Below are 13,610 nucleotides of genomic sequence, written 5' to 3'. Positions count from 1 at the left end.
GTTTTAAATATCGACGATATTGATCGATATATTGACGATATTGATCGATATATCACACGATATATCTTGTATCTCACCAGTGCGATACGAAACTTGCAAGTAGTGCGATATATCTCACATCTTTGATTCGATGAGCATTTTCAATTTTCAATCCTTTTTTTTCTATAAATCATGTTAAATCAGTGTCAAATTATTACAATCCATGAGTTTTCATGTTTTGCATGAAAAAACATGGATTGGGAGCTTCAATTTTGAGACTTGGAGGAGATGGGCCGAGTTGCTGAAAATTGAAAAAAAAAAATCAAAATTTCCCACTTTCTAGCAAATCGGTTATGTGTCCAAACATAAAATCAAACATATGTAACCTAATCTAGTGATTCTTCTTTTGCTTTTGAGTGTATTGCTTGTTTTTTTGGTATGTCTTATTACATTTATAAATTATATTAATAGACTTTGAATATACTTGCATCAATTTAGTTAAACAATGCATAAATTAGGACCCCATACAAAGAAAACCTATTATGTGCACTTATTTTTTGTAATGTTTTGATTTATAAGTGTGTGTTGATGTCTTTTTTAACAATCACTGAAGTTTCATTGAAAACATTGACCAATTTCCCTATGTTTCCAATGACAGCGATACATTACGCAATACAACCGATATATCTCATGCGATAATCGATACGTATCTGTATCCCAAAGGTGTGATACATAACACGATACCGATATTTCTAACATTGTATAAAACTATGCAAATTCGTGCACCCAAACACACTAATTTTGATGATTTCTTCCCCAAACCCTATAAATTTATTTTACCCTCTTTGTTGTTGGAACAATATGAGATCTTAATGGTACTATTGGGGATTCCACTTGAAGTTTTAATTTTTTGAATTATTTTTTCACCTGATTTCTTAAACTGTAATTTCAAGCACCGTATGCACTGTTTTGGTAAAAATTGTGAATAGACGTTGAATTTCTAAATTTTTATGTTTATTGCTAGAGTAATATTAGTTATTAATCATGGAAATTAGGTTTTCTTGAATTTTTCCAAATTTTATATCAATTTGACAAGCAGTGTAGGGAAATTATGTCCGTATGTGCTAGAATTGAAATTTCTATTCCATTTAGTTCCGTCCTTTAGATTTAAGAAGGGTTTTTCTTAATTCTCTATAATCCAAGGTGTTAAATATTAAATTTATGATTTCAATTAAGTCAGGGAGTGATTTGCATGGAAAACCCAAGCCTTGGATCGAAAATTATGCGAAAACCTACACCTCGTTGTTTGAAATTGCTTAAATCAATGGCTAGAATTCTAATTTTCAGGGTTGTTTATGTAATTTCTTAAATTTCCAGATGTGTTTTATTTATTTTTTAATATAAATTTATTACTGGAAAAATACTTTACTTTGATCTTAAATTGTTAGCATGTGTTGTACTTGAACTCATTTCATAGAAATCATGTATGTTGAAATCATGTGAGAGATGGTTGTTTTGGAACATGCTGTTTGCCTTGACTATATTTTTTAGATAATTTATGCATTAAGGAGTGGGATTATCGAGCAGGGGTGATATTATCGAGCAAGGGTTATCTCATGCATTAAAAAGTGGGATTATCGAGCAGAGGTTACTACTGTATGTTTTATTGAGTGTGATTGTGGAGGGGGTTGCTTTGTGCATTATTGAGGTCTAAAAATCAGTATTGGGGTCCATATTAGCCCGGTCAAAAAACGATATTGTACGGGCATCGCATTTCAATATCAGCCCATATTGACCCATATCAGTAGAATTTTTTGTAAGGCAAACAATTACGATATAAAATAAATAAATAAATCAGAAGAAGTGGGGGGGGGGGGGGACGAGATATTCAAGAATCTATCATTTTTTTTTGTATTTTAGACATGCATACAAAAGTGCATCAAACCATTCTTTTATAAGAACGTTGTTTTCCGGCTTGAAATGTTGGAAGTCAACCAAATGGGTCCTAATTGAACAAAAATCAAGTATGATTTAGTAAATTGGTGCCCATTAAATTGAAAAAAAATAAAATAAAATGGATGGTCACCCTTTCCAATTTTTCCCATAGTGGTCCATTCTGCTTTGAATCATTGAATCTCACTCAAATCTTTTGTTTTATCCCCAAAATGGGCTTAAATCTAGTCACATGACTTTCTAAGCTTCCCCCATAGTTGAAATGAAAAAGAAAAGGAAATTAGAGAAATTTTGAAGAAGAAAAAAATTCAAATTTAGGCTTTTATGTCCATATTAGCCTATATTGAGAATATCGGCCGCAATACAAACAGATATGGCCAATCTTTTTTGGGTGAGTTGTTTCTGCGCTATATTGCATATCATATCAAGCCAATACGATACCGATATTCAAAACCATGCTTCCAACACATACTAGCGTCTTTTCCTTCTCCAATTGTTTAAGGTTTTGTGGAGCAAAAGAGGAGAGCATCACCCTGATGGGGACGTCATGCGCACGCCCCCCACCCTACGCACATATTCAAGGAGGAGGAGGGCCCCACTTTCAATCTAGATCGACGACGACATTTTTGGAGGGCCTCACAGTTAGGGGTTGTGCTATGGAGCATTGGAGTGGACCTGATCATCATATAGATTCTACCATCGGATCTCATGATCGTGGCCCACTACCTTTGATGATCTAGGATTTTGAGTTTTGACTATTCTCGTTATTAGAAACATCATAAACGGCTTTGATTATGTAGATTACTTAAATACAAATTCTACGTTTTTCTTCTTCTCTATCTCTTTGGTTGAAGAATCAAATTGGGTGTGAAACCCTCCCTTCCTCAAGAGCTAACTACCGTGGTGCGAAGCCACAACCATCCCAAATCATCCTCACTTCTTTAAACCCCACATCCATCATCTTCTACATCCCTCACATCTTCAGATTCACCCTTTCTTGTACCCAAGTTCTCTTTCACAATAGACTTTCAGATTCTAGCCCGTCAAGGGGGCTGAAACTTTGATGGAGCATCACGCACAAACCGTGCAGCGGATCGACACGAAATTTGGCATGGAGGCAGTCCTACCCTGGCCGATCCTAGCCTAGGAGTCGTTTTCCGACTTTGTGGGCCCCACACACGTGCGGAAGAGTGGTCACAGACGTGCACCGAGGGCCAGCTGTTGTCCACACACGTGGCTCATCTCAAGTGCTATCTTTCCTTTATTTTCCTCCTATTTAGCCTTAAATTCATGTCCTTAACCCTAAAGAATCCCAAATCTCAATTATCCCCAATTTTGCAAACCCTAGATTTTCCCCCGAATTGAAACATGGTGAATCTCTTGAATTGAGGAACAATCCTTTGCAAGAATGGATGAATCTTACAATCCTTTGGGCTTATTTGGTTTATAATGTTATTTGATCCATCCCTAAACTTGTGTAAACTTGGACCCCCATAGATACCCCTTTTTGAATATTTGATCGTATGTAGGATGTGGAATTTTGTGATTGTCTAAAATTAGTATAATCTAAAACTTGAACTCTTGCATGTCATATTTAATTTCATGTCCCACATCACACCCTCTCTTAGAGTTTGACTAGAGTGCATTTGGGGTGAGAGACTGGAAGCAAGATTTCCTCTTCAGGTCTGTGGCTTTTAGATCATATTCTTCCTACAATTTTTTCCTTCACGAAAGGTAAGAGAAGTTGTACTTTGTACACTACATTTATACCCTAAATCTGATTTTGTATGCTATTTTGGTTCACATATAGGGAAGCTAAAAACATTCAATGTAGCCTACAAAAGAGGTATTAGAGTCCACGGTTTGGGGCTGCTTCGGACATGTCATTTTAAATCTTAGACTTTTGGAGATCGATCACGTTGGAACACACTTCTCTTCCATTTGATGCTTCTCCATGCTATACATTTAGCCTTACTCTGGGGTATTATTTTTGAACTATGCTTTGGTTCTATCACAGCATGTTTTTATGTTATTAGCATGCTTAGATCAATCTTAAGCTGCTTGTTTAATACTACAAGGGCTGTACATGTGATCAGATCTGAGCCTACATCCAAATATATGAATATAAGAACCTATTGCATGGGCTCTTGTTTGCATAGTATTTTTCTTGCAGGGCTGAATGAGAGGTGGGTTCTTTATCATGTTGCAGGACACCATTCATGGGATTTCCATCCTTGAAATTTCAGCAAACTTAATCGGCTTTTGCTTCAACTGATGGAGTTGATAAAGCTTGAACTGAATGCTATGTTCAGGATTAACCACGAACAATTTGCAGGGTCTTATTGTCGGTCATTCCATGAAGATCTAACCCATTTTAAAGCAGTTTCATGGTTGCAAGTTGCGCAAAAGATGGGTGCCATGGATGTCTATTCCAGCTTGCACTCCATATTACATCATCATCATCATCATCATCTAAGCCTTATCCCAACTAATTGGGGTCAGCTGCATGAATCCTGTGATGCCCTTCCACACAAGAATGGACTATGTTACATGTTTTAAAAAACAAATTGGGAAAGAATCCATGTTCTAGAAAGTTTCCTTCTACGGTTTTCGTCCTTTGTCATGCTACTAATGATCTAGATATCCTCTCTAAAAGAGTATCATAAATAGAAATTTTCATACAGGAAAGGGACCAAAGGCCGTAGGCTGGATGTTTTCTGTTCGATTGGAAACCTAATTAGAAGAAAATATCTAAGGTTAGAAATTTCCTAATTTTTAGAAATTCTTGAAAAAGGGATCTGGTTTAATTAGGGTGCTTAGTTCAAAATTAGACACTTACCAAATTCAGGTTTGATATTTCTTGTAAATTGAGGGAATCACCTCATCTTTGCAATTCTTTTCAATCTTTAAGTCTGTATTGAGTTCCTGGGGATGATCAAGGCCTTCTGATATTAACAAGGATGAAAACGATCAAAAAAGAAACCGTTCTTGAGAGATTTCACATTTTTCGTAAAATTACAAAACTGTCATTGCTGAACAGATTCTGAAACCACGTCTTCCATGGGCCATAACTTTTGATTGGCAATGAATTGTTGAGTTTCATCTTCGTTTCTGTTAGTTCCATGAGTGAACCATTAACATGCAAATATTTTTACTAATCTGATACAGATGATGGGTTGTAAGCAACTTCTACAATCAATGAGCAGAATTTTCTCCTTGGGTTGCAGTTTTCATACACTGTAGATGAACTACATGCAATTCCCTCATCCTGGGAAGGATTGGATGGATGAATTAGCTTCATAATACATATCTAAACCCGATTCTATGAGATGCATCATCCAAATGGAGGCCCAGTTTATGGTAGATTTATTTTATTTTTTTCCATTTTGTGGACCCATTTTGAAAGAAATTACAAAATTGCATGATTCAGTTTCTCATTGATACATACATCTTTCCAGTCCATCAAACAGGGGGATAACATGAGACTTGATGGCCCTAGACATGAGTCACATGTGGGGTCCACTTCAAAGTGAAATGTTCTATTAACGTGAATGGTAGTTATCACACTGAAAAACCTGAGTGATGACTTTATGACTTATATTTCTCTCATATTATTTTAATTGGAATGATTGAAATTGTTGCATGATGCAACATGGATAGTTATTTATTAGAGCTTGGTGCACAAAACTTGCAAGAATGATGACTATCAACCATTAGCCAGTATTCTCAATAGCAAAACGCTCGATGTTACAAGTAAGAAATGAGAGTTAGATCTAATGCTCAGGGATGAGAGGAAAAATTTTGTCATGACCAATCCCTGGCACAGATTCATCTGACCAAAAGGAAGAATACAATGTCTAGATCCATGGTAATGACACGACTAGTGCTACATTTCAGGCTCGATGTCTAAAGTCCTCCAGTATCACCATAAGAACATGGAACCAACATTTGATATGATGCTGAACCATAAGGGCTAGACCAAGCTGACGAGCTCCCAAACACAACCCGAGCCTAGCCAGATTAATGAAAGGGCTTAAATTTTAAGCTCGAGCCCATCCCTCAGGCCTAATATTCTAGCCCAAGACCAGCCCGAAGCAAGCCAGGCCTGAAAGCCCGCAGGCCAACCCAACCCATTAACAACCCAGATCCTTGTGGGATTACTTATAGAGTTTACATTAATACCCAAGTGCCCCTACTTAATTATCAAAGTTGCCTTCAATGTCCTAGATTATAAGAAGGGGCCTTCACAAGTCCAAGCTTTCTCACAAAATGCTTACAAACAGTCCATCCTTCCACATCTACTTTCTATTAGATGGCCCCAAGCCTCAAAAGTAGGCTCCACTTGTAGGAAGTTAAAGATCTATTTTTGGATCCACAATCAGCATTGATCAGTATTCCAAACATCAGCTTTATCAATAATATCGCAGAAATTATCGGTATTGCTAGGTCAGTGATACCGAAACCCCATGTAATATAGAAACTCCAAATATCGGCTATAATTTCAATATTATTGGGGATATTTGGCGATGCTAGCAATGCAGTTGATACTTTGGTCTCTGAACAGTATAAGTTCCTTGGCATTGGCGATGCCAACAATAATATCATCAATACCACAGATACTTCCATAAAACGCCAGAAATTCGTGGGAAATAAATCATCAAATTTTATTTTATTTTATTCTTCAATTTTCTTTTTTTTTTTTCCGGGGGGGGTGTTCTTATTGAATCAAAGCTTGGATTTGGGGGAGAAATCAGAGTCTAGCCAAAACTCAAAGGTGATAAAAATCCATAGAAACTTCATTTTTTTTTTTTCAAATGTTAGCATGGATTGTAATGTCATGCATGATTCTCATGCATTGACATGGATTTGTGGTGAATAAATCAACATTTAAGTGGGTGAATGGGGGAAATTAGGAAAATCCAATTTTCTACATTTTTACCCCTCAAATTGACAAGGGATGTGTTATTACTTGCATTGTATTGTATTTGAATGGTAAGAACTCATTTTTGTTATAGTTGACCTACTTTTTTTGGACATCATGATGTCACTGAAAAGTGCCAAGTTTTGGACACTTCGAGTGAGGAGTCCAAACAATAGTCCACAGTTTTTCTTTCATCATTCTATCTTTTTTTTTTTGTGAAACACTATTTTCAAGGCAAAGATCTCTCGATTTAAATTTATTTTTCAATATAGATACCTCCATAACTGATACAACAAAAAATCACAAGCATTGTAGTTCATTTTTCTTTTGTTCTTTTGTTGGGATGCACTAATTCTTTAAAAGACCAAGTGATGCTCATATAAAATACAATTTTTAAGATGATTATGTGTGATTCTTGATGTTCTCTTAATCAATTATTAGTTTCTTTCTTTAGATTACTAGCAATTGGTTATTGGAACTATGTTGATACTCTTTTCTAGTTTTTTTTTTTTCAATGTTTCTATCATTTTATGTTATTTGTTTAATTAAACTATTATTTATTTGTGTATTGAAGTATCCCCTGCCCAGATTATTGTAGTTTACCATGTCGGACACTTTAGAAGACTTGGCACTCATGCCACATGTCTAGGTAACACTACAAGCCACGCATAATCATCATAGGAAAGACTTGGGTCTGTACATTTTGGACCTTCCTGAGCCTGAGCCCAGCGTTCGAAATATCGATACTATCGGCCGATATATCGGCCGATATTATCGGTATCGGACCCTAGCGAGACGAAACTCCTCCGATAACCCCCGGAAGATACCAAAAATCCAAAACTTCAGATATCGGCCGATATTATCGTCGATATCGCACCTGGGACAGCGTCATTATCCGAAAAAAATGAAAAAAAAAAAAAAAAAAAAGAAAAACTTTCAACGGTAGATTTCGGTACCTGTAAAGAAGATGGCCCTGATCGGAAGCTGTGTTTGATGGGCCATTCGAACAAAAGCCTCTAATTTAGAGAGATTTGGGCGCAAAATCCGTCGAAATCCCCGAAATCATCAGCCCCTGGGAGAGATTTTAGGGTGCCCCTGGGAGAGATTTTAGGGTTCTGGAACGCGCCGGAACCCTCTCTGCTTCGAAAAAAAGGGCCCTGAGCCCTTATTCAAAGGAGACGGACGGACGGTGCCTCGCACGTCACCGATTATGTTGACGTCATCAAGTTATGTAGGTCCATCATGAGGTATATATTATATCCAAACCGTTCTTCCATTTAGCGAGCTCGTCGTAAGGCTTTATGAGAAAAATAAGACAGATCCAAGGATCAAGTGGACCACACTGGAAAAAAGCAGCTGGATATTGAACGTCCACCATTGAAACCCTTTTGGGGTTGCAAAAGTTTTGGATCGTATGATATTTGTTTTTCCTATTCATCAAGGTCTTTGTGACCTCATGAACAGATTGGATGGAAAGCTAACGTTATGGTGGACCTACGAGTGTTATAACGGTACGAATCATTGTCCTCACTGCTATTTGTGGTGTGGTCCAATTAAGGTTTGGATGTCACTCATTTTTGGGTTCACGATCTAAAATGATCTCTCCAAATGGATGAACGGTGTGGATATGATAAATACATTATTGGTGGGGCCATGTAACTCTGATCTCCCTTCAACTGTTTGTACGACGTGGACGACGGAAGCGGATTGCGTACTGAGTAACTCAGTACCCTTAGCGTACTGAGTAAACTTGTGGGGTCCATTGTTATTTTTTTATTTTATCCACTCCGCTAATCCATGTTAAAAGATAATTTTATGGCTTGATTCCAAAAATGAGGCAAATTAAAATCTCAACTGGACCACACCACAAGAAACATTTTGATTGAACCTCTACCATTGAAAATTTTTTGGAGGCCAAAGAAGTTTTGGATCAAGCTGATGTTTGTGGTTTCTCTTCATCCATGTCTTTGTGATCTTATGAACAGGTTGGATGACAAATAAAAATTACTTTGGACCTTAGGAAGGTTTCAACGGTGGAAATCATTATTCCACACAGTTTCCTGTGTAATGGTCCACTTGAACTTTGGATTTACTTCAATTTTGGTATAAACCCCTAAAATTAGCAGTAAAAATGGATGGACGGTGTGGATAAACCACAAACATTCACAGTGGGTCCAACTGAGTTTACTCAGTACAATAAAAGCGCACTGAGTAACTCAGTACGCAATCCGATTTCGTGGGACGCGTCCGGGCTTCGCATGAAGTTCATGCGCTGGAAACTTAGGTAGGGTCCACCGTGATGTTTGTGAGAAATCCACTTCATCCATCCATTTTTTGAACACATTTTAAGACATAGGGCCAAGAATGAGCCGGATCCAAGACTCAAGTAGGCCGAAAACGTGAGGATTGAAGGTCCACAGTTGAAATATTCGAGGGGCCATAGGTTTTGAATCAGTCTAATATTTGGATTTTCAATTCATCCCAGTAGTGATGACGTAATGAACGGTATGAATGGAATGTAAACATCACTGTTGACCCAGGAAGGTTTCAACGGTAGGAATTTCCCTACCCACCTTTTTCTTTAGTGCAGCCCACTTGAGTCTTGGATCCTGCTCAATTTTTGCCTCAAGTCTTAAAATAATCCCACAAAACTGATGGATAGAGTAGATTTCTCACAAACATCACGGTGTGCCCCACTCCTGCGAAAGGATTTAGTAGGAAATCTGCATCCCATATTCGCACGACACATGCTCATACCTCGTGTGGTACACCAGCCAATCCACACCCTCCATCCATTTTCATAAATAATTTTAACGCATGAGGCCAAAAAGGAGACAAATGAAAGATCAAGTGTACCACACTACAAGAAATGTGGTGGCAATGATGTCCACCATTGAAGCTTTTTAGGGCCCACCGTAACGTTTATTTGCCATCCAATCTATCCATGAGGTTTGACAAACCTGGATGGGAAAACATGAATATTAGCTTTATCCAAAAAAATTATAGGCCCAAAATAGTTTAATGATGATCATTCAATGAACACTATTTTGTGTGGTGTGGTCCACCTCAGATTTGGATCTACCTTATTTTTCGACCCATGCGCTAAAATGATATGTTAAAATGAATTCCAATTGATGTTTGGATGTTCATACATATCTTTATACATTTATAAATGGTATGCATCATATTTAAATATATTTACCTTAGTTTAATCAGATAACATGCATAACTTAGTACCTTATACAAAGGAAATTTATTATCTTCTTTTTTGATATTTTATGATTTAAAAGTGTGCATTAAGGTTTTTTTAAATAATCCTCAAAGTTTTATAAAAAAAATTCAACCATTTTGCTAATGTTTCCCCATGTTTCCCAAAAAGTGCGTAAACTATGCGATACAAACGATATATCCCGTGCGATAACCGATACGTATCTGTATCCCAAGGGTGCGATACATTGTCCGATACCGATATTTCGAACACTACCTGAGCCAAGCTCAAGCCTAGGATTTAACAGACTGGGCTTGGACAGAGCACGGCCCAACCTAGCCTTTCCAGTTAACAACGGTACTAAGGATCCTATGCCCAATGCATTTGCCCTGACATTGCTTAGGGCTTGGTAGAGAGAAAGAGGACACCATCCTCTTAGGGTTTGTTCTATAGTGTTGGTGGTGTTAGAGAAATTGCAGGAAAATTACCTCTTTGGATCTACGGTGTTTGGACCATCTTCTTCCTTGAGTTTTTCCTCCATAAAAGGGAGGAGTTGTTCTTTTGTACTCTGCTTCTATGCCCTAAACTTGATTTTGTTTATGCTATTTTGATTCACATGTTTAAAACATCCTTGGAAGGCTAAGATCATTCAATGTAGCCGCCATGTGATGGTGGTGGTGGCAATTGAAAGTCATTTGGCAAAATAGTTTTCTTGAGGAGAATCGTATGGATTCTTTTTCTTAAAATGTAGATGTTAATATTCTTGTAAAATATGGGCTTTACAACATAAAGAACAAGCCATACATTCATAATTTAGATCATCCAAAATTGAATTCTTCCACCTTGATGCACTCTTATGGTTGCACTTTCCTAGCATTAATCCTTGAAATTTAATTCTCTTAAGGGGCCATTTGGCACCTTGTATTTAAGTGTATTTGAGGGGATTGAGAGGATTTGAGGGGATTTTACCCCAAATCCATTGTTTGGTGACATGTATTTGGCGGTAAATGGAATCAAAGGTATTACATGGTTTTGGTGTGTTTTAAAATCTCACTTTTTGTTGTGATTTGGGTGTAATTGGAATGAAATGCCTTTTTTTGGCTCCCTTCTTAAAGGCAGAAGAGTCACACAAGTAACAAAGGTGTCACTACTCACTAGGCTACTAATACGCTATACATGTGGCACGTTGATGATACCTCAAAATAACCCAATTATCAGCTACAACACTAAAATCACATCAATAGAATGATGCAAACTGTCCAAACAATTCGGGTGTAATCGATGAGTCGCTCGTTGATGATCCTTAAGTTTGTGGCGCACCCGAGGCTCAAAATTCCCTCATTTTTTGCCAAAGTATATATTTCAATGGGCATACTACAATCATTCTATCAAATTCACATATGTATACTATTTTAGGATATTAAAGCCGATTTAGTTCATAAAATTCATGTCCTATAAACATTCTAAAGAATTCCGATGCATTCCAAATACAAACTCCCAAACAAAATGTTTGGATTCCGGTGCATTCCAATTACAAGCTGCCAAACACAACTAAGGATTTGAAATCACCTTGATTACAGTGTAATTGTGATTTGGATTCCAATACATTCCAAATACAAGCTCCCAAACAGGCCCTAAGAGACATTCCTAGAGAACTTCTTAAGTTTAAGATTAATAAATAGTAAAAAATGAGACACAAAATAAGTATCATAAAAAATTGAAATTAAACTTCAACGATTGCAAAATACAAATAATGAAGTAAAAGGTATCTGAAGTTACTGGAGTGAAACAGAATAAACTAAACATCTTGACATGTTGAACAAAGAAACTGGTTACCTTCACAGAAATAAATGAACCGATTAGATCTTTTGCAATCTCTTGAATGTTTCTTCGAGGTTCTATATGAAAGTATCATCAAACATTGATAATAGGTTAGTTCTTACGACAATGGTACATCTTTAGGAATTGAAAATTTAAGTATGTATTAATAGAACTACTTCTGTCCATGCAAATGATCTATAAACTAGAAGAATTTTGTTTGAGGCATTTTATTTTATTTTATTTTTTGCGGTGGAAAAAAAAAAGCTCCAAAAAATAATTGGAAGAATTATTAAAAATGTTTTTAAAAAGTCTGGAAAATTAAGGAAGAATCAAAAATATTTTAAGAAAATTTGATTTTTTAAAAAATAGAAATATTAGAAATATAAACTATATTCATATATTTAAGCAAATTCAACAAACTTTGCAAGAAATTTAAATGGATTTAATGATTTATAGACACTAAGTATGCAAAAACGTGCAAAACAGACATGTAGATAAAGAGACTTAGAGATGCATTCAAGATTTCAAAGTCTAACAAGTGTGTAACAACTAAATTCACGAAAGACAGATCTAAGGTTGAAAATAGTGTCAACACCATATCATGATCATAGAAAGTTGAGCACATGCAAAACAGCAAAGAAAATGAATTTTTATTTATCCAATATTTTTCAACAAATAAAATTTTCATCATAGATTCATGGATGTAAGCTCAACTCCACAAATCTATGATTTAGGGGTGCTTTTGTGTTCAAAAACACTAATATAAAACAATCATCATCATCTTCATCAAGCCTTATCCCAACAAATTGGGGTTGGCTTCATGTTGGAAGTTATAGCATAAGTTTGACGCCAGCTACGAACCTGACACAACCCTCCATCCGTGCTAGGGACTGGCAATGAGAGCATAAAACTCCCACAAGCACATAGATTATTACATAGGTTGATTACAATCACGTACTATCTAATAGTCTATTACATAGGTTGATTACAATCAACAAGTTTACCAATAAAAATAAATAAATAAATAAAACATGAACTAAATATTTACTCCAATTTGAAAAATCAAAATGGGTTTTTTGGTCGGAAACTTCAAATCACAAATCTGAAGATTTTAATGTGCTTTGTGATTAGTGTTCGAATTATCTCCAATATTATCGAAATATCTCCGATATTATCTTTATCTCCAGCTCAGCGATACCAATAACGTTGGTAGTATCAGAAATTCCAGGTATTAGCAATTAATCGCTACGTATCGCCAACGTATCAATATCACTAAGGTAATCGTCCATATTTTCAACTATGTAAATTCTAGGTGTTGCTCGTCTTGCCAATGCATCAATATCGCTAATGTATTGCCAATATTTTCGACTACGTAAATTCTAGGTAATGCTTGTATCATAAGTGTATCGATGATATTTCAATAATATCACCAACATATTGATATCATCAAATTTTTGTTTATTAGAAAGAAAAAAAATTTATTTCATATTTTTTTCATGGGCACATGGTTGTATGTAGTATTCAATTTCTCATTGATAATATTGATAATATCTCGATATTATCGATATCGCAATATGCACAATATTGAGACCACAATCTTTCGTTTCCTTTCCAATTGTTGATGATTTTTTTTATGAAATATCATGTGTTGTTGATATTTTGCAATATTGATGGATGCTTGGATGGAAGGTTGGATGGTTAAAATAGGATGGATGGGATAGTAGGACC

The 13,610-nt window shown here is 36.1% G+C and overlaps 1 protein-coding gene across 2 annotated transcripts in view; it reads right to left on the bottom strand.

Annotated features, from left to right (window-relative positions):
• Nucleotides 1-13,610, bottom strand: part of LOC131239694 (uncharacterized) — a 54,391-nt gene that overhangs the window by 25,173 nt on the left and 15,608 nt on the right. For both annotated transcript variants that reach the window (XM_058237524.1, XM_058237525.1), the window contains exon 3: nt 11,898-11,959. In XM_058237524.1, coding sequence (XP_058093507.1) covers nt 11,898-11,959 — 62 coding nt within the window. The remainder of the gene's footprint in view (nt 1-11,897; nt 11,960-13,610) is intronic.

Source organism: Magnolia sinica, chromosome 3 (genome assembly GCF_029962835.1).
Source record: "Magnolia sinica isolate HGM2019 chromosome 3, MsV1, whole genome shotgun sequence".
NCBI lineage: Eukaryota > Viridiplantae > Streptophyta > Magnoliopsida > Magnoliales > Magnoliaceae > Magnolia > Magnolia sinica.
The sequence above is the reverse complement of the archived record's forward strand: the minus strand, read 5'-3'. Positions and strand labels throughout refer to the sequence as shown.